The sequence below is a fragment of the Schistocerca cancellata genome, chromosome 5 (genome assembly GCF_023864275.1).
Source record: "Schistocerca cancellata isolate TAMUIC-IGC-003103 chromosome 5, iqSchCanc2.1, whole genome shotgun sequence".
NCBI classification, from domain to species: domain Eukaryota; kingdom Metazoa; phylum Arthropoda; class Insecta; order Orthoptera; family Acrididae; genus Schistocerca; species Schistocerca cancellata.
In genome coordinates, this window is record NC_064630.1 from 220,496,509 (window position 1) to 220,522,935 (window position 26,427).

The 26,427-nt window shown below is 43.0% G+C and overlaps 1 protein-coding gene across 1 annotated transcript in view; it reads right to left on the bottom strand.

Moving 5' to 3' along the window:
- Positions 1–349: 349 nt before the first annotated feature.
- Positions 350–26,427, bottom strand: part of LOC126188456 (uncharacterized) — a 128,059-nt gene continuing 101,981 nt past the window's right edge. Inside the window, exons 6-7 of the mRNA XM_049930059.1 lie at positions 17,059–17,302; positions 350–826 (exon numbers count right to left, since the gene is read on the bottom strand). Coding sequence (XP_049786016.1) covers positions 350–826; positions 17,059–17,302 — 721 coding nt within the window. The remainder of the gene's footprint in view (positions 827–17,058; positions 17,303–26,427) is intronic.

Sequence of the window (26,427 nt, forward strand, 5' to 3'; positions counted from 1 at the left end):
TATTTACTCGTTCTGGATGCAACTACAGGTTTTTGAGTGGCCTGCTCAGCTGCTCACTCATAAGAGACAGGGTAGTTGTTGGAGGACACTGAAGTACTTAGTTAACCCTCCTGGGACACATTTCTCCTTAGAAACTTGGGAAACAGGATTTAATTTTAGCAGTGCTAGTAATCGTAAAGCAACTGAAGTGTGTCCAGAAACGTGTCACATGCAGAGAAAGGAAACAATGGAAAATGGATGTTATGTTGGCTAGATAACGAGGTCAATTTGAAGCCCACGGGCCCCAACGTCTCTGTCTGTAACCCCTGGAATGTAGTCGGTGTGGGACCTGCTGGCAGGGCATCGCGTGTCAGACATAGCTGTCTCGCGGGGCGGAGTTGTCCCCACAGACGCCGTTGGCGCTGCCCGATGCCCGCCTGCCGCGGCAGCGCGAGTGCCGCCGGGAGCCGCCGTCGGTGCTTGCGTTGGTGGTGGCGGTGGTGCCGCTGGTGGCGGCCGTGGTGTTGGTGGCGGCGGTGCTCGAGGTGGCGGTGCCCTTGCGGCCCAGCGGTTCGGAGCCGCCAGCGCGCCTAGAGCGCCGCCGGCCGCAACACAGCCGCGCGAACCCGTTGCGGAACTTGGACGACATGAGGTTGTACAGGATGGGGTTCACCGCCGAGTTGAGGTAGTGCATGGTTCGGCAGAAGTATAGCAGGTTATAGTAGCCCTCCATGCCGAGCGACATGAGCGCCTCCGGCGGCGCAACGATGATCCACAGCGTGAGCGCACGGAACGGCAGCAGGCACACGAAGAACGACACCACGACCGTGCCCAGCATCAGCACCACCTGTGAGCAGGCGAAGACACTAACAGGTCAGCTGGCACTGATGCCACCACAAGTCCATTGGTTGGAATAGGAAACACAAGGGGATCGTGTAAATTGTGTTTTCGTATAAAAGGGTGTATCAAAAATAATGCGTAATAATTAGGAAACTCTAATGTCACAAAGTTGTTGACCCTGACATTCACACTCCTACCACTTCCACCATCACAGGTAATGTCGACTTTTGTTACTATTTATATTTACTGTATACAGTTATGAAGTTGGTACAGTTAGAATTTTAATCTAATAGAGTTTCAATATATTTAAGTTTAATTTTCACGGGGTTTGATTCTGGGTTGTTGCTTTTCATTTTCACGTAGAAGGAGCGAGTGCTTCGGCCGACTGAATTTCGTCTGTTACTGTTTGTAAACTGGCCACTATTACCCCAGGCATGCAAGCCTAGGATCGTAAAAATTGCACTTTAAGGCGTCGATAGGCTGCTGACCTTTGTTTCGCAAAAATAACTTTCGTAATTTTTTGTTTTTGTTTCACTATTAAATCTTTGAGGAAAAGGAATGTTCTCATATTAATTAGTTCCACTGAGCTGAATGTAATAGATATGAAGAGAATATTGATATACAAACAAAGATAACGTTGACTGCATTTTATGTTGCAACGACCAACAAAGCCAAAACTAAATTCCTTCGAGTTAGCTGCCTTCTTCTTCTCTCTCTGTTTCTTTTTTTTTTTTTTCTTTGTAGAAACGACCACTGAGCATCTGGCTTGTAGGAAAATAACGAAGAAAACCACTACAGATACTATTCTTAATATATGGAAGAAAGTAGGTCACTTCAGTCTGCATACCAGAACCTTTAATCTTGCAATTATGCGATTTATCAAACAAAATTATTGTTTCTGAAAACTTATTTTTATTCAGCAGCATTACTTATCTTTTCATTTTTATAGTCATGTCTGTAGCTGCTGTATAATTACGTCAGGTATTTCAAATCTATATTTGCAACTAATCTGCAGAACAAAATCAAAGGATCTCCGCTGAAGGTTGTTAGGCAAACCGTTCGAAAACCATTAAGTGTGGTTTGCCTACCTTCAGGTAGAGGAGCAGCCGCGAGATTAAATTAGAGTCAAAGTTCCCAACGGGTACATTTTTAAAGTGCTCAAATTTCAAACTTATACTTCAAGAAAGAAGGCAATTATGGCGTTTCGACAAACTGATCCTTTAATTTTGTTGCGCTGTATATTACAAATATGTATTTAATGTCATGCACGTTTCACTTTAACCTTTTAAAACGGAATTTGTGATGTGAAATCAAACATATCTGCAGTTTTTGGGTTTGCTCTAGACCTAAAATCAGAAGTTTTCAGAAATTATTCAAGTGTGATTTTTTCATTCCCCATTTTCATTCGATTTTAACAACACTGGTGCCTATCGCAGTAACATGAAGAAAATGTGCATGTGGACGACACAGCAGTATGCATAAATCCCAGTTCAATGTATTTGAAAGGAAATGTTTCTAGATCTATAACAAAATCAAAAACTGTAAATGCGTTTGCTTTCAGAAAAATGACGATTTATTGATGAATAAATATGCATTTTCAGTAGCTGCAAATACGAATTTTATACACCTTACGCATGAATTATTTATAAATCAAGGCCATTTTCGACTACTTTGTCATTTTCATACTGAGTGATAACTCACGCAAGTGCAGAATGAAGCGTAATAATGTGGCATAGATTTCAATGGACATCAAAGAGCGTTGTACACGTCACATTCTTCATAATACTTCTTATTCTATACCCTCTAATGGCAGACTAGGCTATTCGAATTATGACTAATTGTTAGTCAAGGTGTCTCAGTTCAAACACCAGCAGAGATGATTGTGGTCAGAGGGAGTACAAATTGAGAGTAACTGAGAAGGGGTTCCCATTCCAGCAATTGACTTACATCAAGGTAAACCTCGCAAAAACCTTGGTCACAACTGGTGACTGGTGTGGAGGGGGGTTGTAGTTAATTTAATTATGTTACAATATGCCCCACACAAATCCCTAAATACTTATTGTATATTTTGTATATTTGTTTGTGTGTAAATGGAGTGTCTACATGGACTTGTGATCAAGGATATCCAGACAGAGTACTTCACATATATTTGCGTTCCTTTGTAAGTAAAGATACAAACATTAGAAAACCATCTGTCAAATGCACGACATTTTACCAAAAGACCACCAAAATATAGTATCAGTGTAATAATATGAAGAAAAACACGAAGTGAGGTAAATGTGCAACTGCTGCCTGTGCCTCATTAGTTCGATAAGGAGAATACGTCAGTAAGAAAGGTGCTCTTGTGTATTTTAGTGTGCATGCCCCACATACTTTTGTGTACGTTATCCCAGTCATTTTATGGGTGTTTGTTTATGAATTCTAATAATTTCTGCACCCAAGTCGACATGTTTTTCTTCCTGATTCTACATGTCGATTCAGATTTCGGAATATTTTATCACTAATTAAGCAGCAGCATCCTCTAAAAGTTATAGTGGCTGAAGTGGGGACATGGAGGCTGCTGCAGTTGTTAGGATGTTTTCCAGATCTGAGCACCAGTATGGTCTTAGATATAATAAATATCTTGGTGATAGGGACTCCTCTACATGCAAATCTGTAACAGATAAAAATCCATACAACACATCAATAGAAAAGAAGGAATGTGTTGGCCACATCAAAAAGAGGTTTGGTCGTATGCTTCGTTGCTTGCTGAAAGAGAAGAAAGGTGAAGTACTTAAGGCTGGAAAACCACTAGGAGGAAAAGGCAGGCTTACTCTGAAAGAAATTGATTTTCTTCAGTTATTTCTTGGGAGGACTATCAAGAAAACACACATAATTTAGAGGCTATGTGGCGTGCTGTGTGGGCAATTTTTTTCCACAAACTATCCTCTTACCAAGCAACAATGTACAGTCTGTGTCCGAAAGACGATTGGTGTAAGTTCAGCAACTGAAACGAGACGTATTCACATAAACACTCATTACCAGAACATGCTATGAATGCGATTAAGCCGACATTCAGGTTTCTTGCAAATCCTGATTTATTGAGGAAGTGTCTTCACGGAAAGACACAAAATGGAAATGAAAGCCTCAATAATTTAATTTGGATCAGATGCTCAAAAGGGACATTCTGTGGACGTCATGTACTCAAAATAGGTGTCTATGATGCAGTTTTATGTTACATTAATGGAAATTATGGCAGAATTGAAGTGCTGAAGAGAGTTAGTATAGATCCTGGTGAGTTCACAGCAAAAGCATTTTACACCATCGTCGATTGCAGCACCAAGAAAGCTAACAGATCAGTGTATTACCTGCAAATACGGGCCAGGCACATTCGAAGAGGAGAGAAGAGAAACCTGGAGGATGAGGAGTATCAGCATGGAGGATTTTAAAATTGAGTTAAGCGTATTACATGTATAGCTATGAGAAGAATATCTTTGAACCTCGTTCGCTCTGTTTTACATTATTTACGCTATTAAAAGCCTTTTCTCAAAAAGTATATGTGCTAATGCTGTGAAATTTTGAGGAACTGTTCGAAATGTTTTGCTGTCTCTCTGGAACTAAAACATACGAGATCCTGCAATTACATTCTGATTTTTAGTTGACTGTATGTAGCAAAAATGTTAATTTTGGATGTGCAAAATTAAAACTCTGTTAATGATACAATTTCTACCATAAATTAATAACTGTGGTTCACTGGTATTATAATCTTCTCAGGACACTACAATAAAATTTTCAGATTAATTGCAAGATTAGAATTTGAGTTATGGCTTTCTACAAAAAAGACAATAAAAAAATTAAAAATTCAAAGTCTGGAAAAATATTAATCCTGCATATTTTATTATATTTTTCCGTTAAAACACAGCTCTTTTGCTTTAAACATGCAAAATTTCAGATCTGCACATTAATAAATATGACTGTAATGATTTTTTAAATAAATATTTACATTTTCCGTTACACCCCCCTTAAAAAAAACGAGTGAACACAGAGTGTTCAAGAATATTCATCGGGTGGCGCTGTGTGCTGTAACCTAAATGACCTCTGTAAATCATCTGGGCAACAAAACTAACATATTTGACAATGTAATTTGGGTCTATAAGTCTGTGTGTGTGTGTGTGTGTGTGTAACAAAATAAAATAAAAAGTTACTATGGCTAGTTAAAAAGTAAATAATTTGAATAAAGGAACCGTCAACAATATGTTTAAAATCTGTAACCATAGCATAAGCATAACTGAGTATATCTCTGGACACAGATGAGGTGTATGCTGGGAGATGGATTTCAGTCAGTCCATGAGTGAAGGAAGAGTAGTCAGCTTTAATGGTTGGGTAAAAAATAGAACTGCTTTCACTTCAGCGTTAATAGCTACTGCATACTGGTAAATTCGTCGTTATTTGTTACTTCGATTGTCATGGCCCATAAACGACTACTGTAAATTCTTGCTAACTCACGTAGGATCAATCCAGATTTCATGAATATGTCTCGTTTCATTATAAAGGTGTACAAAAATCGTCTCTGTCTCATGTTTAAGTCGTATTCCTCCATGCTGTGTTATTTAAGGACTCTCATAATTGACAATTTCAGTTCAAATACTTAAATATAATTGTCACCTGGATCCGCAGTAAGAACAAGCGTATAATGAAACTGTGCATTGCACGTAAGCAGCTTGATTTAAACTGTCTCATACTAAGGATAATTAACGTTTTCAAGATATACAAACGTGGCTACTTTATATATTTTAATTAATAGCAAATTGGTGAACATATGGCATGGATGAGGAATATAAGTACTGATACAGACTGTGGCATTTCCATTGTTGTTTCCAGGGTTGCTGTTATTCATGATCGGAAGCTGCAGCTTTATGAGACCTGCGTCATAATAATAGCACCAAATTTTTACTATTACTGTTCCTATTTACTGGTGTTTCAGTCAAAATGATAATGTCATTGTGAATGGTGACGGTTGTTCCGTACCTATTCTTGACGGTATTCTTGTTCTGTCATTGCAACTACAAAAATGCGTGACTTTTTTCACCAGGTGCGTTTCGTTTTAATGATCAAAAAATGGACACAAAAAAACTATGGTAGACAAACTAAACAAAAAATGAAGAGACAAATAGGGAAAAAAACTAACAAAACCACACAAACTGATACAACTTGAACTACAACAAAAATGGCGTACAATGACTTACCACAAGAAATCCACACATGTAATAGTTAACATATTCAAAAAACTAGGCATAAACATCGCTTACAAAAAAAAAAAAACAATTAAATACAGAAGCATATCCCAAACCTTAAATCAAAACCAGACAGATACCAACAATCTGGAATCTATCAGCTCAGTTGCAGAGATTGCGGAAAGCTATATATTGGAATGACTGGCAGGACATCCGACACAAGATATAAAGAACACATCAGAGCATTTAAATACGGTACAAACAATTCGCCATTAGCAGATCATCTAAAGCAAGATAAACATAGACCAAGCAATATGGAAACAGATATGAATATAATAAAAATCAGTAAAGACAGACACCTCCTCCTATTCCAAGAAAATTTCACCATACAGAAAGCATTAACAGAAAATAAACAGTTGCTCAAAACAGTTGACCAAATAAATTTTGGAAACTAGCCTGTGTATAAAATAATTGATGAACTTACATGAAAAAGAGAAGAGCCTTTACCACCTTTCACCCCCTCCCACTCTCCCACAACCAGCCATCCTCCCAACTCACAATTTCACTCAATTTCGTTTCACTTCTTGCCTCACACCTTCTCTTGCAACTCATACTCCATCACACTGCTACACACTTATGTCCATTCATCATGGTTTCTCCCTCTCTTACACTGGGACGTCAAAAAAATCTTCCATCACTACTCCTTCCCTACTCGTACACAGTATTTAAATATACAGTAACATAATTACAATAATAAGTAAATAAAAAAGTTTGTAGGTCAAAGACAAGGTAGTGGAAAGGTTCTGTTGGCAACACTACAGAACACAAACCACAACACATACTCAGAAGTACGAAAGCAAACAGAATACTTTGGTGATCATAAAAATGTGTGAAAAACATAAGAAATGCATAGTGCTGCAGAACAACTAAATATTATACCAAAATTATCAGTGTCTAACACAGACGATCAATGATGTGCTGGCAGAGGGAATTTCTCGATGTAATAGAGAAACCAAGCGAAAATCACCGTATGCACAAGTCAACATATTCTTAACGAACTGTTTTTCGATCTAAAAACAAATCAAAATGTAAATAATTTAATTACATACAACTGATGATGCTTTACCTGAATAAAGCGAAACGCGACTGGTGAAAAAAATCACACATTTTTGTAGTTGCAATGACAGAATAAAAATACCCTCAATAATTGCAAAGCAACTGCGGACACTATGGCCACACAAATGAAGAGTCCTGTACCTAATTTATCGAGGAGTTATTTAAGTTTTCACTGTGAATTATTTTAATTGCGGCTGCTAGGGAAACAAACTACACGGTTTTTGCACTGATGATATTCGTCACACCCAATTTAACTGGGGCCAAATTAAAATATTGTGCATATTTAGGAGTACGACAGTTTGGTTTGAAAATACATGCTTGTTACGGAAACGGTTCATGCTAAGCCAGCTTAAACGACGAAGCCTGTACTGGAGCAAATCAGAAATTCAGTTAGAAGGATGAGGCGGCTGCATCTCGTTACAATGTAAGACGTTACCTTGTAACACCGAACTGCAGCATAATGACGATATAAGGATACTTGTGAGAATTTGACGTCTCTAACCACGGCAAAATAAATTATTAAATTCGATAAAAGAGCGTTTCTGTTTTGTGGAAATGTAAAGAGGTGTAATGTTCGATTATCTGCAGTTCAGATGCCCCATGCTTTCATTGGAGTTGAACAAGTAATTAATTTGTGTCAATTCCAACTGGTGTTTGCTAAACATATTTTTTCTTCGAACAGAAACATCTTCTAGTACAGATGAACATTATCTAATGCATAAACTCACAGTGGAATATGAGCAACAGGAGTCAGTTTCCCTGCTATGGGATTGTAACGGAATATTGTGAAACACTGTCCTTTTATAATTCTGGTTAGTTTTCATTTGTTAATACTTGGTAACTTGATGCGTAAAAATTACAGATGCAGAGTAGATGCGAACTGTACCAATAATACACAACAGTACGTCAGGTGTGTAGATTCTATGTGGTGGTGAATGTAGAGGTCCTTTCGTGTTGTTATGGCCTGGGACTGGACATAATATATAAAGGTGTTTGAGAAACATTATGTGTAAGTGCAGTGACAAACATATGATAAAAGGACGATGTAGAATGGTAAAGAAAAAACAAGAACACATAATGCGCGAAAGCCGTTGTAAAAGGAAACAAGCCATCGCCCCAGATTCTAACACCCAAAGAAATTAGTGAAAAGTGGGCTATTCTGGCCGGATTTTGTCCAACGTTAGCAATCCAGAGCAGGTATTCAATACAGAGGACGAAGTTCCATTTCTTTGTAATCAAGCTAATTTTAAAGATGCTTTACCTGATTATGTTCTCAGTAGTAAGTTCGTAACGCATTTGAACACTGAACATCTGTCTGAAGGATGGATCAGAAAGCTTTATGATATACAAATTCTGTTAGAAAGTACGAATGAGTCAGAAACTATAATATGTCTACGTGAACACTAGCTTATAATTGAAAACATTAATTTCCGTTCAGCTGATATCATGAGTGTATTCAATGAATGCTTCCCTTTTGTAACGCAGATTGTGCCTCATTAAAGTAAGTTGTGGATAAGAGAAGTAATTGGAGTGTCTACCGTTAAGAAGAGGAAAACGCAATTGGTGCAAAAGTAAATCGAAATCTCTACTTTCTTAAATATGAACGGAGACACAAAAAATATTTCGAAAAAGTAGTTAAATCAGCAAAGCGTGCTGCAAACAGTAGAGTCACTTATAAGAACAAGAAAGCTGTCTGGTCTGTTATACAAAGTGAAGTTGAAAAACAAATCACAAGTTGTTGTATGTGTTTCAGAAGTGTAAAGTTGGCAGTGAAATGGAGAGACCAAATACAAATCCCAGAATGACAGAGTAGTTGTTCAACTGCATTTCTATCGTTTTTATTGGTTTTTCTTGGGCCAATTTGTTAGAGTCAGGTTTTCACTTCCATACAGCAATAATCGTCCCGTAATTACATTATTTAGCCCAAATAGGGTCCTTTCATTACTCTGTGACTTAACAGTGAAGAGGGTATCCTTGATTGGCTGCTTGATTTATGTTAGTGAAAGTCAAAGAATTTAGTTTGTTGTACTTCTCGCAAAGCTATTTCTGTTCATTGGATTTATTGCAGTAATAATATATACTGGTGCACTTTGTGTTGTTAGAACACGCCACAGAAAGTAACTTTTTGGGGAATAAATAAAGAGTATGTTGGCAGACTGCCTCTGTACTCATAAATAACTCGATGCTTCGGAATTCAGTAAGTGTAAACCGCTCTATATTTAATTACTGGGTGAATATGTGTATACAAGACGCTTATAACAACAAGATAGGAGAGCAAAATTGGGAACGTAGTTGAACAGACTGTAAGTAGGCTGTTTAGGTTTTTATATTGGTAACGCCACCGCCACGTAGCGCTCTGTATGAAAATCACTGGCTGTGCTGTGTGCAGTTTGTGGCTAGTTTGCATTGTTGTCTGCCATTGTAGTGTTGGGCAGCTGGATGTTAACAGCGCGTAGCGTTGCGCAGTTGGAGGTGAGCCGCCAGCAGTGGTGGACGTGGGGAGAGAAATGGCGGAGTTTTGAAATTTGTAAGACTGGATGTCATGAACTGCTATATATATATATATATATATATATATATATATATATATATATATATATATATATATATATTATGATTTTTAAACATTATTAAGATAAATACATTATTTGTTCTCTATCAAAATCTTTCATTTGCTAACTATGCCTATCAGTAGTTAGTGCCTTCAGTAGTTTGAATCTTTTGTTTAGCTGGCAGTAGTGGTGCTCGCTGTATTGCAGTAGTTCGAGTAACGAAGATTTTTGGTGAGGTAAGTGATTTGTGAAAGGTATAGGTTATTGTTAGTCAGGGCCATTGTAGGGATTTTTAAAAGTCAGATTGCGTTGCGCTAAAAATACTGTGTGTCAGTTTAAGCACAGTCATGTATAATTTTTCTAAGGGGATTAATTATGCCTATCAGTAGTTAGTGCCTTCAGTAGTTTGAATCTTTTATTTAGCTGGCAGTAGTGGCGCTCGCTGTATTGCAGTAGTTCGAGTAACGAAGATTTTTGGTGAGGTAAGTGATTTGTGAAAGGTATAGGTTAATGTTAGTCAGGGCCATTCTTTTGTAGGGATTTTTGAAAGTCGGATTGCGTTGCGCTAAAAATATTGTGTGTCAGTTTAAGGACAGTCATGTATAATTTTTCTAAGGGGACATATCAAGACGTCAGAGGATCGTCGTGGCATAAAGTTCATAACCATACGCCAAGATCGCCCATGTTACATAATCAAAGACTGAAAATTGGTGATATGTTTACATATTCTGTAGACATGTTTTCCACGCCTTGACATTACTTATAACTCTGTCATCAGACAGTTGTGTCGAAATATGGTACATTGGTATTTGAAATAATACGGCTGCTCTTGAAGGAAATGACTTACGATTAGTTTCCTGGGCTTATCACAGCACCAAGAGGCGACTGAAACAAAAAGTGCAGTAGAGGTTGTTCAACTTAAAGATAGCAAATATGCTGCTCACATTAAGCTCCGCAGTCAGAAAAAAATTTTCCTGATAGGAGGAAACTGATTGCCGGGGACTGATTGCCGGGGACTGAAACACAGAGAGGAAATAAAGTGTCGTAAGGAATTTTAATCTGAGAGTAGTTTCATAACATCATTCAGTACGCTGAAAATACAAGGGGCAAATATACCATGAGCTGTAGCCAGAAGTTCTCCATGATTTCTTTTCTACCGGGGGTGCTAGTTCACCAAAGCTGTGATAACATTTGTTCACTCGTTAAAATAAGATTTCATTTCTTGATATTTGAATCGCATTACCCAAGCTGGCGTGGACCAGAGGAGGACTGGTTAAATGTCAGCCTGCATCAGAATGAAAAATGTGCTGAGTTCTTTGCAAACCGTATTTTGAAATGAAATCGCAGATATTTCGCCGTGTCCATTCAGTTTTCATGTCGAAGAAAGCTCAAAGTAAAGAAAGAACGTGAATTCGAATAACGTCTGTTTGAACGTTCTGCCGCATAACTATGAAACGTTAAAAAGAACTGTAAAACGTTTCAACAGGTTTTTCAATGGTCATAGTCGGGGCAACAGACCCGCAAAATTCTTCCCTTCATACCGTGCTTTTCTAATTGTCACTGACATCGTATGTCATATACTGGAACTTCATACACAGTTCCAAGATCAAGATGCCTTTGGAGTGTTAATTTTATGGAAGGCTATCGTTCGTGCTATTTTGGCATGTGGCTGGTTGGCAGCATGCGGGAGAACAGTTGTGAGGGAGGGCTCTTCCTCGTGCGTGCATAGCTCAGTTGACAGAGCACTTGCACGCGAAAGGCAAACGTCGCAGGAGCTATCAGGAAGTTTTGAGCTGTCAGGAAGTTTCAAATCACACTCCGCTACAGAGCGAAAACTCATTCTGGAGGTCATAGGTAGCAGGTACCCAGGGACAAACGTTTTCTGCAGCAAGACCTCAATGCTACACTGCATGCGTCCTGTTTATACTGTTTAGCCCAGATGAAAAGGAGCTGCTGACTGCTGAATACATGTGGCCCACTGCACTGGTGTCCCTGGCAGCCAGACCGTCAGGAACGTGTACAAATAGTCCCTGGTCATGCTGTTGTGCCGTTTGATTATCTCAATAAGTCCTCTAATTTTCCTGTGATACATCCTTGGAACTGCCTAATGATGTACCAGAAAGTGACATCGCTTATCTTGTCTGCCTCTCGTGGTCTCGCGGTAGCGTTCTCGCTTCCGGAGCACGGGGTCCCGGGTTCGATTCCCGGCGGGGTCAGGGATTTTCACCTGCCTCGAGATGACTGGGTGTTTGTGTTGTCCTCATCATTTCATCATCATCCAGGAAAGTGGCGAAATTGGACTGAGCAAAGATTGGATAATTGTACGGGCGCTGATAACCACGCAGTTGAGCGCCCCACAAACCAAACATCATCATCATCACATCGCTTATCAGTGACAGTCGAAATAGGATGGTATATAGGGATGAGAAATCCCAGAATCATACAGTATAATCGATCTTGAGAGAACCGGTACAACGATTTTCGAAAGGTCCACTTTATAGTATATCGTGCTTCACAGTGACTTATTACAATACCCAAAATTATTTTAGTAGCATTGATGCTGGGTGTGGAAGCCCACATATATCATCATGCATCGACTGTATCTGGAGACAGAGCTGAGGGATGTTACGTACTGTTTTACGAGGAAAAACAGTACATCATACTGCAGAAACTAAATTGTTAGCCTTTAAACGTGCAACATCAGGTAGGCCAAAAAATAACGACATATTACATGCTATATATTTACAACATAGTTGGAAGAATGCATGATTAAATTTGTAAGTGATTTAGAGTAATATTGGACGCTAAATTTACTGCACAGAGCCGCCACCTTTTGTAACAACAATGGCTCTGAGCTGAGTAGGGTGTGAGTGGAACTGGTCTTCGATGATAGATCAGGGCACGTCATACATGTTGGTTCATTCCCTTGTCTGTGTTTATCATTTGTAATTGCTGGGTAAAGGCATTATCCTAATGTTTCTGCTATCCTGGACCATGTACTTTCTGTGAGTGAGAGATGTGGATAAAGTGCTGCTCAAGGCTACAGCCGAACACCCTCTGTATCGACGTGGGTCAGGACAGCATGAGCAAAGCAATGTCTTACGTTATCTGTATGACAGGAAACGTTACGGTGACCTCGAAAGCAGGGCACAAACAGCCACTGGCCTTAACACGTAAGAAATGTTGCGGGCGCCGTCCAAATTATGCGAACTACAAAAGATCGTGTTATAGACCGAATGACACCACAAACTGTATCCCTGTGTGTTGGGTGCATATGATGATGACGAATGTAATTTGGTAATGTACGTTCCTTTCAGAGGATACACACAGATACCTGATGCTTTACGCAGAAATAGTTCTTGTGAAAGGACTAGAGATTTTACTCCTGTGTCCCGTGTTGTCTCCGGGCACACTACCGTTAGTTAACCTCTCTCTCCTGCCCTGTCATGGGAAGCAGCGACAATGGTCACCACGCTGAGAGTTATCAACTGTATGTGTGGATGCCTGCATTGTTGCAAACAAGTAACGGCTCCATTTAGTGACCCAAGGTGCGTGACGTAGGTGTACGGTCATTTGTGGCGAAGGATATAATATTTCTGTCCTCTAGGGTGTTTACTCGCGTGCAGCTACTGAGAACCTGCATTTGATAATTTGTGCTCTCCTGAACCAGTCAATATTTATCGACTCCCAAGAAACACCAACAGCAAAATCACGCAGTGATGAACTACAGTCTAGATAGGTCATGATTCTGCCACTGCCGAATTCTGACACTGTTGGTAGATGTTTCTCCCTCTTACACCAAGCGTAAGTCTCCGTCTGAACAGGCCTCCGAAGGACCAACGGTTCCAATCGACCGCCGTGTCATGCTCAGCCGATAGGCGTCACGGGATGCGGATATGGAGGGGCATGTGGTCAGTACAGTGCTCTCGTGGCCTTTGCCAGTTTTCGTGACTACAGTCGCTACTTCTCACTCAAATAGCTCTTCAATTATCCACAAAAACGGCGGATTGCACTCCGCTTGCCGACAGCGCACGGCAGACCCGAATAGTGAACCGTCCAATTGGTAGACAACCTGACAGCGCTTAACTTCGGTGCTCTGACAAAAACCAGTATTACCACTGGCGGAAACGCCATTGTCGTAATTCGATATTCTCACAAGGAAACAAGTGTGTAACTTTCCTTATATACTGAATGTAGGTGGCGTTACTCCTAGCTACACTCATCCTCATAAAATAAGGACAATGCTGATACATGGTGACACAACGCTCTGGTGGGCGGTTTGCGGGTTTAAATCACCTCGGGGTATGACCATGCAGTGCATTTGACCAGCGGTCGTCGCACGCAGAGGTGTGTTGGTGCATGTCAGAGTACGGTGCAGCGAGTAAGTGTGCAAACGTTTTCAGACGTGCAAACGGTGACTTTGTGTTGAAAATGGCTCAAAGAACACATATTGATGACGTTATGAGGGGTAGAATACTAAGGCGACTGGAGGCTGGTCAAACACAGCAGATCGTAGCACGGGCCCTCCGTGTGCCACAAAATGTGATCTCGCGATTATGGCAACGATTCCAGCAGTCAGGAAACGTGTCCAGACACTACAGTACGGGACGTCCACAGTGTACAACACCACAAGAAGACCGATATCTCACTCTCAGGGCCCGTAGACGGCCACGGAGTACTGGAGGTAGCTTTGCTCGGGACTTTACCGTAGCCACTGGAACATTTGTCTCCAGACACACAGTCTATAGACGACTTAACAGACATGGATTTTTCGCCCAGAGACCTGCAAGGTGCATTCCACTGACCCCTGGTCACAGGAGAGTCCGTAAAGCCTGGTGTCAAGAACACAGTACATGGCCAATGGAGCAGTGGTCCCAGGTTATGTTCACGGACGAGTCCAGGTATTGTCTGAATAGTGATTCTCCCTGGGTTTTCATCTAGCGTGAACCAGGAACCAGATACCAGCCCATTAATGTCCTTGAAAGGGACCTGTATGGAGGTAGTGGTTTAATGGTGTGGGGTGGCATTATGATTGGTGCACGTACACCCCTGCATGTCCTTGACAGAGGAACTGTAACAGGTCAGGTATCTCAGGACGTCATTTTTCGCCAGTATATCCCCCTTTTCAGAGGTGCAGTGTGTCCCATCTTTCTCCTGATGGATGATAGCGCACGGCCCCACCGAGCTGCCATCGTGGAGGAGTACCTTGAAACAGAAGATATCAGGCGAATGGAGTGGCCTGGCTGTTCTCCGGACCTAAACCCTATCGAGCACGTCTGTGATGCTCTCGGTCGACGTATCGCTGCACGTCTTCTAACCCCTAGGACACTTCAGGAGCTCCGACAGGCACTGGTGCAAGAATGGGAGGCTATACCTCAGCAGCTGCTTAACCTCCTGATCCAGAGAATGCCAACCAGTTGTGCAGTCTGCGTTCGTGTGCATGGTGATCATATCCCATATTGATGTCGAATTACATGCGCAGAAAACGGTAGCGTTTTGTAGCACATGTGCTTCGGGACGGTTTTCTCAACTTACCGCCAATACTGTGGACTTACAGATCCGTGTCGTGTGTGTTCCCTATGTGCCTATTCCATTAGCACCAGTTTTGTGTAGTGCCACGTTGTGTGGCACCACATTCTGCAATTATCCTCAATTTATGAGTATGAGTGTAGTTTGCGCACTTGCACTGACAGGTTGGTTATTTTTACATCGAAGCGTGTGGTACATTTCACGCCAACTCGACGTTTTCTGCTTGCTTTCTTTCTGGCGTTGCATCTTTAAAGGGCAGCAATGTAAATTATGGAACTGCCTTAAGGCTGGGTGGTAACATTATCATGTTCATGCCTGACAGAAAGTAAAGCCCTAACCTCCGACTTTGTGAGGAATACGAAGTGCATTCAAGTTCTAAGGACTCCGATTTTTTTTCTCCGGACTGGAAAGAGATAGAAACATGCGCATTGTTTTAAAATGAGGCCGCGTTCATTGTCAAGATGGCAGCACCGTATGCCAGATGGAATTTTACCGACAGTGGCGAGAATGAGAACTGTTTTAAATACTTAAAATGGCGACGTTTTCCTTACTTGAACAGCGTGCAATCATTCGTTTTCTGAATTTCCGTGGTGTGAAACCAACTGAAATTCATCGACAGTTGAAGGACACATGTGGTGATGGAGTTATGGATGTGTCGAAAGTGCGTTCGTGGGTGCGACAGTTTAATGAAGGCAGAACATCGTGTGACAACAAACCGAAACAACCTCGGGCTCGCACAAGCCGGTCTGACGACATGATCGAGAAAGTGGAGAGACTTGTTTTGGGGGATCGCCGAATGACTGTTTAACAGATCGCCTCCAGAGTTGGCAATTCTGTGGGTTCCGTGCACACAATCCTGCATGACGACCTGAAAATGCGAAAAGTGTCATCCAGGTGGGTGCCACGAATGCTGACGGACGACCACATGGCTGCCCGTGTGGCATGTTGCCAAGCAATGTTGACGCGCAACGACAGCATGAATGGGACTTTCTTTTCGTCGGTTGTGACAATGGATGAGACGTGGATGCCATTTTTCAATCCAGAAACAAAGCGCCAGTCAGCTCAATGGAAGCACACAGACTCACCGCCACCAAAAAACTTTCGGGTAACCGCCAGTGCTGAAAAAATGATGGTGTCCATGTTCTGGGACAGCGAGGGCGTAATCCTTACCCATTGCGTTCCAAAGGGCACTACGGTAACAGGTGCATCCTACGAAAATGTTTTGAAGAACAAATTCGTTTCTGCAGTGCAACAAAAACATCCGGGAAGGGCTGTGCGTGTGCTGTTTCAGCAAGACAACGCACCCGCACACCGAGCTAACGCTACGCAACAGTTTCTTCGTGATAACAACTTTGAAGTGATTCCTCATGCCATCTGCTCACCTGACCTGGCTCCTAGTGACTTTTGGCTTTTTCCAACAATGAAAGACACTCTCCGTGGCCGCACATTCACCAGCCGTGCTGCTATTGCCCTAGCGATTTTCCAGTGGTCAAAACAGACTCCTAAAGAAGCCTTCTCCGCTGCCATGGAATCATGGCGTCAGCGTTGTGAAAAATGTGTACGTATGCAGGGGGATTACGTCGAGAAGTAACGCCAGTTTCATCGATTTCGGGTGAGTAGCTAATTAGAAAACAAAAATTGAAGGCCTTAGAACTTGAATGCACCTCGTACTACTCTTGAAGCTGAGCCAGGTAAGGAAGCTTCATAGGAGTTGGTCTGAGATTCAGTGTGTCCCAGTGTCTCTTCGCATCGACTCCACACAGGGTTTTTCTACAGTCGCAGGACTAGCAACGCGGCTAGCCGACAGCGCCAGGTGGTGGACGACTTACTTGCTTCCGGTAGCGGTAGTGGTTGTGCTGGTGGTGGTGGACGATGTCGGGCGCCTCCATGAGGTGACGCGCGATGACGCTGTAGAGCGCCACCAGCACGACGAGCGGCAGCAGGAAGAAGAGAGAGATGGCCCCCACGAAGAAGGCGGCCGCCCAGAAGGTGGCCGCCTCCGTCAGGCAGATGGCGACCACGCTGCCGTCTGTGTACTCCGCCAGCTCGTACGACGACAGCGCCGTCACCGGGCTGCGGACACGCACCGTCGCGGGAGCCGGTGTGGGCGCAGCATTTCCCTCTAGTATCACTCCGTACTCTCGTACTAGACAGGTTTACTTGTTAAAGCATAGGTTCATAATGTCGTAGGGGCTGTAAGGTTTAGTAAATAAAATTTAAAATTGTCAATGAGTGGCTCAGAGGCTCAGTGAACTGTGCTTATACATTGGTGGAGCGTACATTGTCCCAATAGCATCAACGTCCTCTCCTACAGTGGTGGAAATCGATATAAAGGCAGAGTTCCTACGAAAGTACACTACTGGCCATTAAAATTGCTACAGCAAGAAGAAATGCAGATGATAAACGGGTATTCATTGGACAAATATATTATACTAGAACTGACATGTCATTACATTTTCACGCAATTTGGGTGCAAAGATCCTGAGAAATCTGTACACAGAACAAACACCTCTGGCCGTAATAACGGCCTTGATACGCCGGGGCATTGAGTCAAACACAGCTCAGATGGCATGTACAGGTACAGTTGCCCATGCAGCTTCAACACGATACCACAGTTCATCAAGAGTAGTGACTGGAGTATTGTAACGAGCCAGTTGCGCGGCCAGCATTGACCAGACGTTTTCAATTGGTGAGAGATCTGGAGAATGTGCTGGCCAGAGCAGCAGTGAACATTTTCTGTATCCAGAAAGGCCCGTACAGGACCTGCAACATGCGGTCGTGCATTATCCTGCTGAAATGTATGGTTTCGAAGGGATTGAATGAAGTGTAGGGTCACGGATCGTAACACATCTGAAATGTAACGTACACTGTTCAAAGTGCCGTCAATGCGAAGAAGAGGTGACCGACACATGTAACCAGTGGCACCCCATACCATCATCCCCGGTGATATGCTAGTATGGCGATGACGAATACATGCTTCCAATGTCCGTTCACCGCGATGTCGCCAAACATGGATGAGACCATCATGATGCTGTAAACAGAACCTGGATTCATCCGAAAAAATGACGTTTTTCCATTCGTGCACCCAGGTTCGTCGTTGAGTACACCATCGCAGGCGCTCCTGTCTGTGATGCAGCGTCAAGGGTAGCCGCAGCCATGGTCTCCGAGCTGATAGTCCATGCTGCTGCAAACGTCGTCGAACTGCTCGTGCAGATGGTTTTTGTCTTTCAAACGTCCCCATCTTTTGTCTGAGGGATCGAGACGTGGCTGCACAATCCGTTACAGGCATGCGGATAAGATGCCTGTCATCTCAACTGCTAGTGATACGAGGCCGTTGGGATCCAGCACGGCGTTCCGTATTACCCTCCTGAACCTACCGCTTCCATATTCTGCTAACAGTTATAGGATCTCGAGCAACGCGAGCAACAATGTGCGATAAGGTAAATCGCAATCGCGATAGGCTACAATCCGACCTTTATCAAAGTCGGAAACGTGACGGTACGCATTTCTCCTCCTTAGACGAGGCATCACAACAACTTTTCACCAGGCAACGCCGGTCAGCTGCTGTTTGTGTATGAGAAGTCGGTTGGAAATTTTCCTCATGTCAGTACGTTGTAGGTGTCGCCACCGGCGCCTACCTTGTGTGAATGCTCTGAAAAGGTAATCGTTTGCATATCACAGCATCTTCTTCCTGCCGATTAAATTTCACGTCTGTAGCACGTCATCTTTGTGGTGTAGCAATTTTAATGCCCAGTAGTGTAATATACAATGTTTGAAATGTAACGAATTTATTATGAATGTAGTATTTAAATGTAAGACATAAATAATCATTTCAGAATTCCATGGTTTCTTTCACAGCAGGAGTAACAAAATAGGGCGTTTGCATTTCCCAGACGGAACATGGCGCAGAGGTACCCACTGTCTTGGTGTGTTATTACATTGTTAATACTTTGTAAAACCTCCGTTCTTCCTAACTATCCCAAAATTATCTTCAGCATTGATTTTCTTAGGGTTTGTAGTCCTTGCAGTCCTTGCTTCAGCTCACATTACATGGCACAGCCTCAGACTGCCTTCCATTGCGAAATACATGCCTTGTAAAAATTCCCCAAAGATTTTCCATGGGGTTCACATCCAGGCTAGGGCAGGACAAGACTTATATCTTTATCTTGAAAACACTTTTTGTTGTAGAAGAAACATGTACAGACGCATTTTCTTGCAGAAATGTTAGACTTCCGTCCTCTAGGTCCTCATACATACTAATCCATTCTTTCTCTAGCATCTCAGCGTATATATTATACACTCCTGGAAATAGAAAAAAGAACACATTGACACCGGTGTGTCAGACCCATCATACTTGCTCCGGACACTGCGAGAGGGCTGTACAAGCAATGATCACACGCACGGCGCAGCGGACACACCAGGAACCGCGGTGTTGGCCGTCGAATGGCGCTAGCTGCGCAGCATTTGTGCACCGCCGCCGTCAGTGTCAGCCAATTTGCCGTGGCATACGGAGCTCCATCGCAGTCTTTAACACTGGTAGCATGCCGCGACAGCGTGGACGTGAACCGTATGTGCAGTTGACGGACTTTGAGCGAGGGCGTATAGTGGGCATGCGGGAGGCCGTGTGGACGTACCGCCGAATTGCTCAACACGTGGGGCGTGAGGTCTCCACAGTACATCGATGGTGTCGCCAGTGGTCGGCGGAAGGTGCACGTGCCCGTCGACCTGGGACCAGACCGCAGCGACGCACGGATGCACGCCAAGACCGTAGGATCCTACGCAGTGCCGTAGGGGACCGCACCGCCACTTCCCAGCAAATTAGGGACACTTTTGCTCCTGGGGTATCGGCGAGGAACATTCGCAACCGTCTCCATGAAGCTGGGCTACGGTCCCGCACACCGTTAGGCCGTCTTCCGCTCACGCCCCAACATCGTGCAGCCCGCCTCCAGTGGTGTCGCGACAGGCGTGAATGGAGGGACGAATGGAGACGTGTCGTCTTCAGCGATGAGAGTCGCTTCTGCCTTGGTGCCAATGATGGTCGTATGCGTGTTTGGCGCCGTGCAGGTGAGCGCCACAATCAGGAATGCATACGACCGAGGCACACAGGGCCAACACCCGGCATCATGGTGTGGGGAGCGATCTCCTACACTGGCCGTACACCACTGGTGATCGTCGAGGGGACACTGAATAGTGCACGGTACATCCAAACCGTCATCGAACCCATCGTTCTACCATTCCTAGACCGGCAAGGGAACTTGCTGTTCCAACAGGACAATGCACGTCCGCATGTATCCCGTGCCACCCAACGTGCTCTAGAAGTTGTAAGTCAACTACCCTGGCCAGCAAGATCTCCGGATCTGTCCCCCATTGAGCATGTTTGGGACTGGATGAATCGTCGTCTCACGCGGTCTGCACGTCCAGCACGAACGCTGGTCCAACTGAGGCGCCAGGTGGAAATGGCATGGCAAGCCGTTCCACAGGACTACATCCAGCATCTCTACGATCGTCTCCATGGGAGAATAGCAGCCTGCATTGCTGCGAAAGGTGGGTATACACTGTACTAGTGCCGACATTGTGCATGCTCTGTTGCCTGTGTCTATGTGCCTGTGGTTCTGTCAGTGTGATCATGTGATGTATCTGACCCCAGGAATGTGTCAATAAAGTTTCCCCTTCCTGGGACAATGAATTCACGGTGTTCTTATTTCAATTTCCAGGAGTGTATATTTGACTGTAATTAGAAGAATACAGTCGAATTATTTAATCCTCGGTATTTTGCAATTGGTTCGTCATACAATGTCCGTTGTTGCACGTGAGACGTAAAGAAAATTGGAAACGTTACGGTTTTCGTCAGTGCTACCTTTTTTGAACACTACATTTCCACACACTGTACAGTGTGAGGGTCATTTTCAATAAAGAGCGATGATGTGCACTGTATTCGAGATATCCGTATACGGGATGTTAAGTATAATGCAAAGATGTTGTGAATGCTTTAGGCGTGAATGATAGACACATACTGGGGATACTGTTCATTGCGTGTCCGTTATTCCTAAGGCATTTACGTTTGGACAATACTTTGCTTCAGTAAAAATAACTTGAGAAAAAAATACATCACTGCACACATAGTATGTAATATATTTTGAATCTGCCCGTGTAATAAATGACAGCTAACGAAAGCAGAGGAATAAAAATCCTTTGAGAAGAATACCTTTTAATCTGATATCTTACATGAAGCTTGCTACTGTAGGAGGCTCCTACCAAATTATTTTAAACTTCGTTAATGAAAACTGCTCCAGAGTGCTGGTACTTGTTCCACAGATTTCATTTTTCCCATGAAAAGCGTTGGGTTCTGGCCTAATTTTGGTTACCCTTCACTACTTTTACAGAGGATCCGAGACAGTCGGTTTCAACCTACTTAAAACAATGTGTATTTGAGCTCTCTCCCTTGTCAGGAATTGTAAAGCCTATTACTGTCACTATTAATAAATGAAAAAAGCATGAAAATTCACAAATTATCTTTTTCAATGCATTTTTTTTACATTTCTCTTTGCTGAGGATTCGAATCTTGAGTTTGAAGATAATCCTCGTCCTTACAGCCCCATCTACATCTACATCTCGTACACAATCCTCAAGCCACGGTGGGGGGGGGCGGCTATAAAATGACGAGGCTGATGCTGTCACAGAGTAAGTATACGTGCGCCAAAGATGAACGACCAGTAACTGTGAAGCGTGAAGCTTTCTTAGTCAAATGTGGCATCTCTGGTGTTTCTAGACGAATCAGTGTGGCCGTGGCCTTCGTTTGTGTAAGAGCTGTTGGTTCGTTTTGCCAGATAAATGGTAAGTGTGACAACAGAGAAACGAATTGTCCTGAAGTTTCACATGAAACTTGGAAAAACTGCTACTGAAATCTGTGTTCTAGTACAAGAAGTGCATGGCGAAGTCTGTTTATCCTGTACGCGAGTTTCTGAGTGGTACAAGCGTTTCTAAGATGACCGAGAAGAAGTTGAAGATGACTCACGCCCGGGACGCCCTTCACCATAAAAGATACTGATGAAAATATGGAAAAAGGAGGTAATGTGATTCGATCTGACAGTCGGTTGGTATTATATCGATTACTGAAACTGTAGGAATTGACAAATAATGTGGAAGGCCAATTTTACGTAACCAGTTTAACATGAGAAAAATGTGTGCGAAGTTGGTGCTGAAAATTCTCACGATCGAACAAAAACAATCTCGTGAAAATGTTTGTTTTGGCTGTTTGAATATCGCTGAAAATGATTCAGATATCTCGGAGGGAGTAATAACATGTGACGAATATTAGTAATTCATTTATTATCCAGAAACCAACTGCCAATCTATGCTTTGGAAGGGCCCAATTACACAGAGAGCGAAAAAAGCTGGAATGAGCAAATCGAGATTCACAGCGATGATGACCCTTTTTTCGATATTCATGAAACTATGTATATTCACTGGGTTCCTGTACATCAAGCTATTAATGAAAATTACTACATCGAGGCTCTAGTTCAACTGCGCGAGAAAATAATAATAATAATAATGGCCGGGATTGTGGAAGAACAAAGCATGGGTTCTGCATCAAGACAACGCACCGGATAATACCCGCATTGTCTCTTATGTGGTTTCTCGCGACGTAGAGCAGCCCAGTGTTAGACCAGCCACATTTTTCGACTGACCTAGCTCCATGTGACGTTTATTTATTTTCCAAGGTCAAATCTGAATTAAAAGGAACAATATTTCAGTCCGCTGAAGCAGTGAAAGAAAAAGCGGTACGTGTCATCAAGGAGCTCTCAGAGGAAGAAAGCCAGTACTGTTTCTATCAGTGGAAAATTCACATGGAGCGTTGTAGGGATAAAGAAGGGAGCATTTTGAGGGAGACAATAACTAAATGTATATGTTTTTTAAATAAAACGTTTTACAGCAATAGTTCCATTATTTTGTACCCATACCACATGTGGTGCCGCTGCTAGTCATCCCTTTTCCTGCTGCAAACAAGAGTCTATATACTAACGCACGACCCTTGATGTCTCTTATTTTGTCTCCTCGGACATTGCGAGAGATATAATCAGGTAAGCGGCAGTATGATCGTTCTACTGTCTGACGCAAACGTCTATTCTCTGAACTTTGTCACTAGCATTTAGTGAAAAGAACGTTCAACAATTACCATTTGAAATCCGTATTACTCCAGTGTTGCTAAAACTCCTCCGTAACAAATCGAGCAATACGTATATGTATATATACGTATAATTGCTTTGATGTCGTCCTCTAATCTGACGCATGAAGATTCTAAACACTATAGCAGTTCTCAATAATGGACCACAGAAGAGTTCTATAAGCTTTAATAGACGAGTCACATGTTCCTAGAATTACCCAACAAACCAAAGTCGAACCAGTCGCCCTATCGAGAACGGATCTTACGTGCTCGATGCGTTTCATGTCGCTTTGTAACGTTACGCCTAGATATTTATGCGATGTAATTGTGTCAATCAGGACATCATTAATACTGCACTCAGACATCATAGAATTTTTTTCTATTCATCTGCATTAATTAACATCTTTCGAGATTTAGAGTAAGTGTCGAACTTGCGTCTGTAATAGAAAGCGGTAATTATAATGTGACAGTGAATTTATGACCAGCAGCTTGATGGTCCTAAATAGACACCCGCCGTCAACTTGGTCGTACTTTTCGCATAGAAAACTTTATTAAGGAATTGGTCGCATTGGGTGCCTCGCCGCTCACTGTTATGGGCAGCTCAAGGTGGTGACATCCGTAGCTCCACCTCTGCATGGCGCTAGTCGCACCTGTCGCTAGGAGGGGCGGACGCCTACCATTCCGATGCGGCGCGCGTCGGTGCTTGATCAGCAGCCGCCACCCTCCTACATAGTAAGAGAAACTCAGAGAGCTGCTTCCACACCGTTCTTAGCTACCCGTGTCAGCTGCCGCTGAATGGTGGGCCGCTCGTGCCGGCTGCCCGGGCGCATACAGAGAGCTCTTTTCTGCACCATCTGCGAGTCTAAAAAAAATAGCAAGTTTATGCCCCGAAGTGTAGCGCATTCGGCCGCTGCGTTCTGAGAACTAAACTCAATACCTGTTGCGCCCGGTTCGGCACACAACTGCATTCTGTCAGTAAGTTCCATCTTAAGTAACAGAGATCAGGAGTATCACACATCCCGGACATGTTGTTCGATGACAACCGTATGTATAAGAAATGGTCTCTAACACATAAAAACGACGCACCATGAAGGGGTTATCGCAATGGGACGGATATCGGTAGACGTGATCTACACATTCAGACAAACAAAGTATTATAATTTCAGAAAAGTTGGATCATTTATTCAAGAGAAAATTGAGCCAGTCAATAACACGATAATCCACCTCTGGCACTTACGCATGCAGCTATTAGGCTTGGCAATGACTGACAGAGTTGTTGCACGTCCTCCTGACGGATATCGTGCCAAATTCTGTCCAATTAGCGCTTTAGATTGTCAAAATCTCGAACTGGTTCGGGGGTCCTGCCCACAATGCTCCAAACTTTCTCTATTGATGAGACATGTGGCGACCTTGCTGACCAAGGTAGGGTAGGGCAAGAACGAAGATAAGAAGTAGAAACTTTCGCTGTGTGCGAGCGGGCATTATCATGCTGAAATGTAAGCCCAAGTTCGCTAATCACGAAGGGCAACAACATGGAGCGTAAAATATCGTTGACGTACTGCTGTGCTGAAACTGCAACGCGGATGACAACCAAAGGGGTCCTGCTATGAAAAGAAATGGCACGCCAGACTTTTACTCCTGGTTCCGAGCGACTGTCAGGGTGGCATCCCACCGCCCTCTGGCGCGGCTTCGGTCTGCAATCTCGTTGACTGGAATAGAATAGTCTTTAATGAAGAGTCTCGTTTCTAAATGAGCCCCAATAAGCAGCGAAGACTTTTGTGGAGACGCTCGGACAGTGGTGGAATGCCAGCCTATCTGTCCCAGCAACACCGTCCGACAGTCAGGAGTGATAGTCTGGAGTGCCATTTCCTAAACCTCACCTCGGCCAGCTAGGTCTCCGGATCTCTCCTCAACTGAGACCGACTGGAGCATTATGAGCATGGTCCTCCAACGAGTTGGGGATCTTGACGATTCAGCTCGCGATTTGGACATAATTTGGCACGATGCCCCTCAGGAGGACGTCCAGCAACTCTGTCAATCAATGCCAAGCCGCTTGTATGAGGGCCAGAGTTTGACCAACGCTCCACTTGTGAACGTCTTTCTCTTGAAGAATTCATCCAAATTTTCTGAAATTGTAACCATTCGTTTACTGTATATCACATCCAACGATTTCCGTGTCAAAAGGAAAATTCCTTCGTGGTGAGTCGTTTTGTATGCCTTAGAATGTACACGAAGTAGATTGACAACCCGCTGAGAACTATATTAATCCTCTTAATCCGTAGTCAGAGAATACTTTTCATTGTTCCTTATTACTGAAAATGTTTGAATTTCTAGTCACAGATGGAGCACCTGATAATTGGATCCTTTGTTCAAGTTCGCGCATACAGTCATTAGCAACTGTACAATTAAATAGAGGGAGACTCCTTAATTATATCTTACAAAGAATTGTTGAATCTTAGGACACATTCTGAGCTCAACCTTAAAAAATCTTCTTGAACGCAATGACCTCATCCTTAATTACAAGCTCGCGCTATTCGTCCACGAGACTCAGAGGGCCATAGACACGGGTTCACAGGTAGATGCCGTGTTTCTTGACTTCCGCAAGGCGTTCGATACAGTTCCCCACAGTCGTTTAATGAACAAAGTAAGAGCATATGGACTATCAGACCAATTGTGTGATTGGATTGAGGAGTTCCTAGATAACAGGACGCAGCATGTTATTCTCAATGGAGAGAAGTCTTCCGAAGTAAGAGTGATTTCAGGTGTGCCGCAGGGGAGTGTCATAGGACCGTTGCTATTCACAATATACATAAATGACCTGGTGGATGACATCGGAAGTTCACTGAGGCTTTTTGCAGATGATGCTGTGGTGTACCGAGAGGTTGTAACACTGGAAAATTGTACTGAAATGCAGGAGGATCTGCAGCGAATTGACGCATGGTGCAGGGAATGGCAATTGAATCTCAATGTAGACAAGTGTAATGTGCTGCGAATATACAGAAAGATAGATCCTTTATCATTTAGCTACAAAATA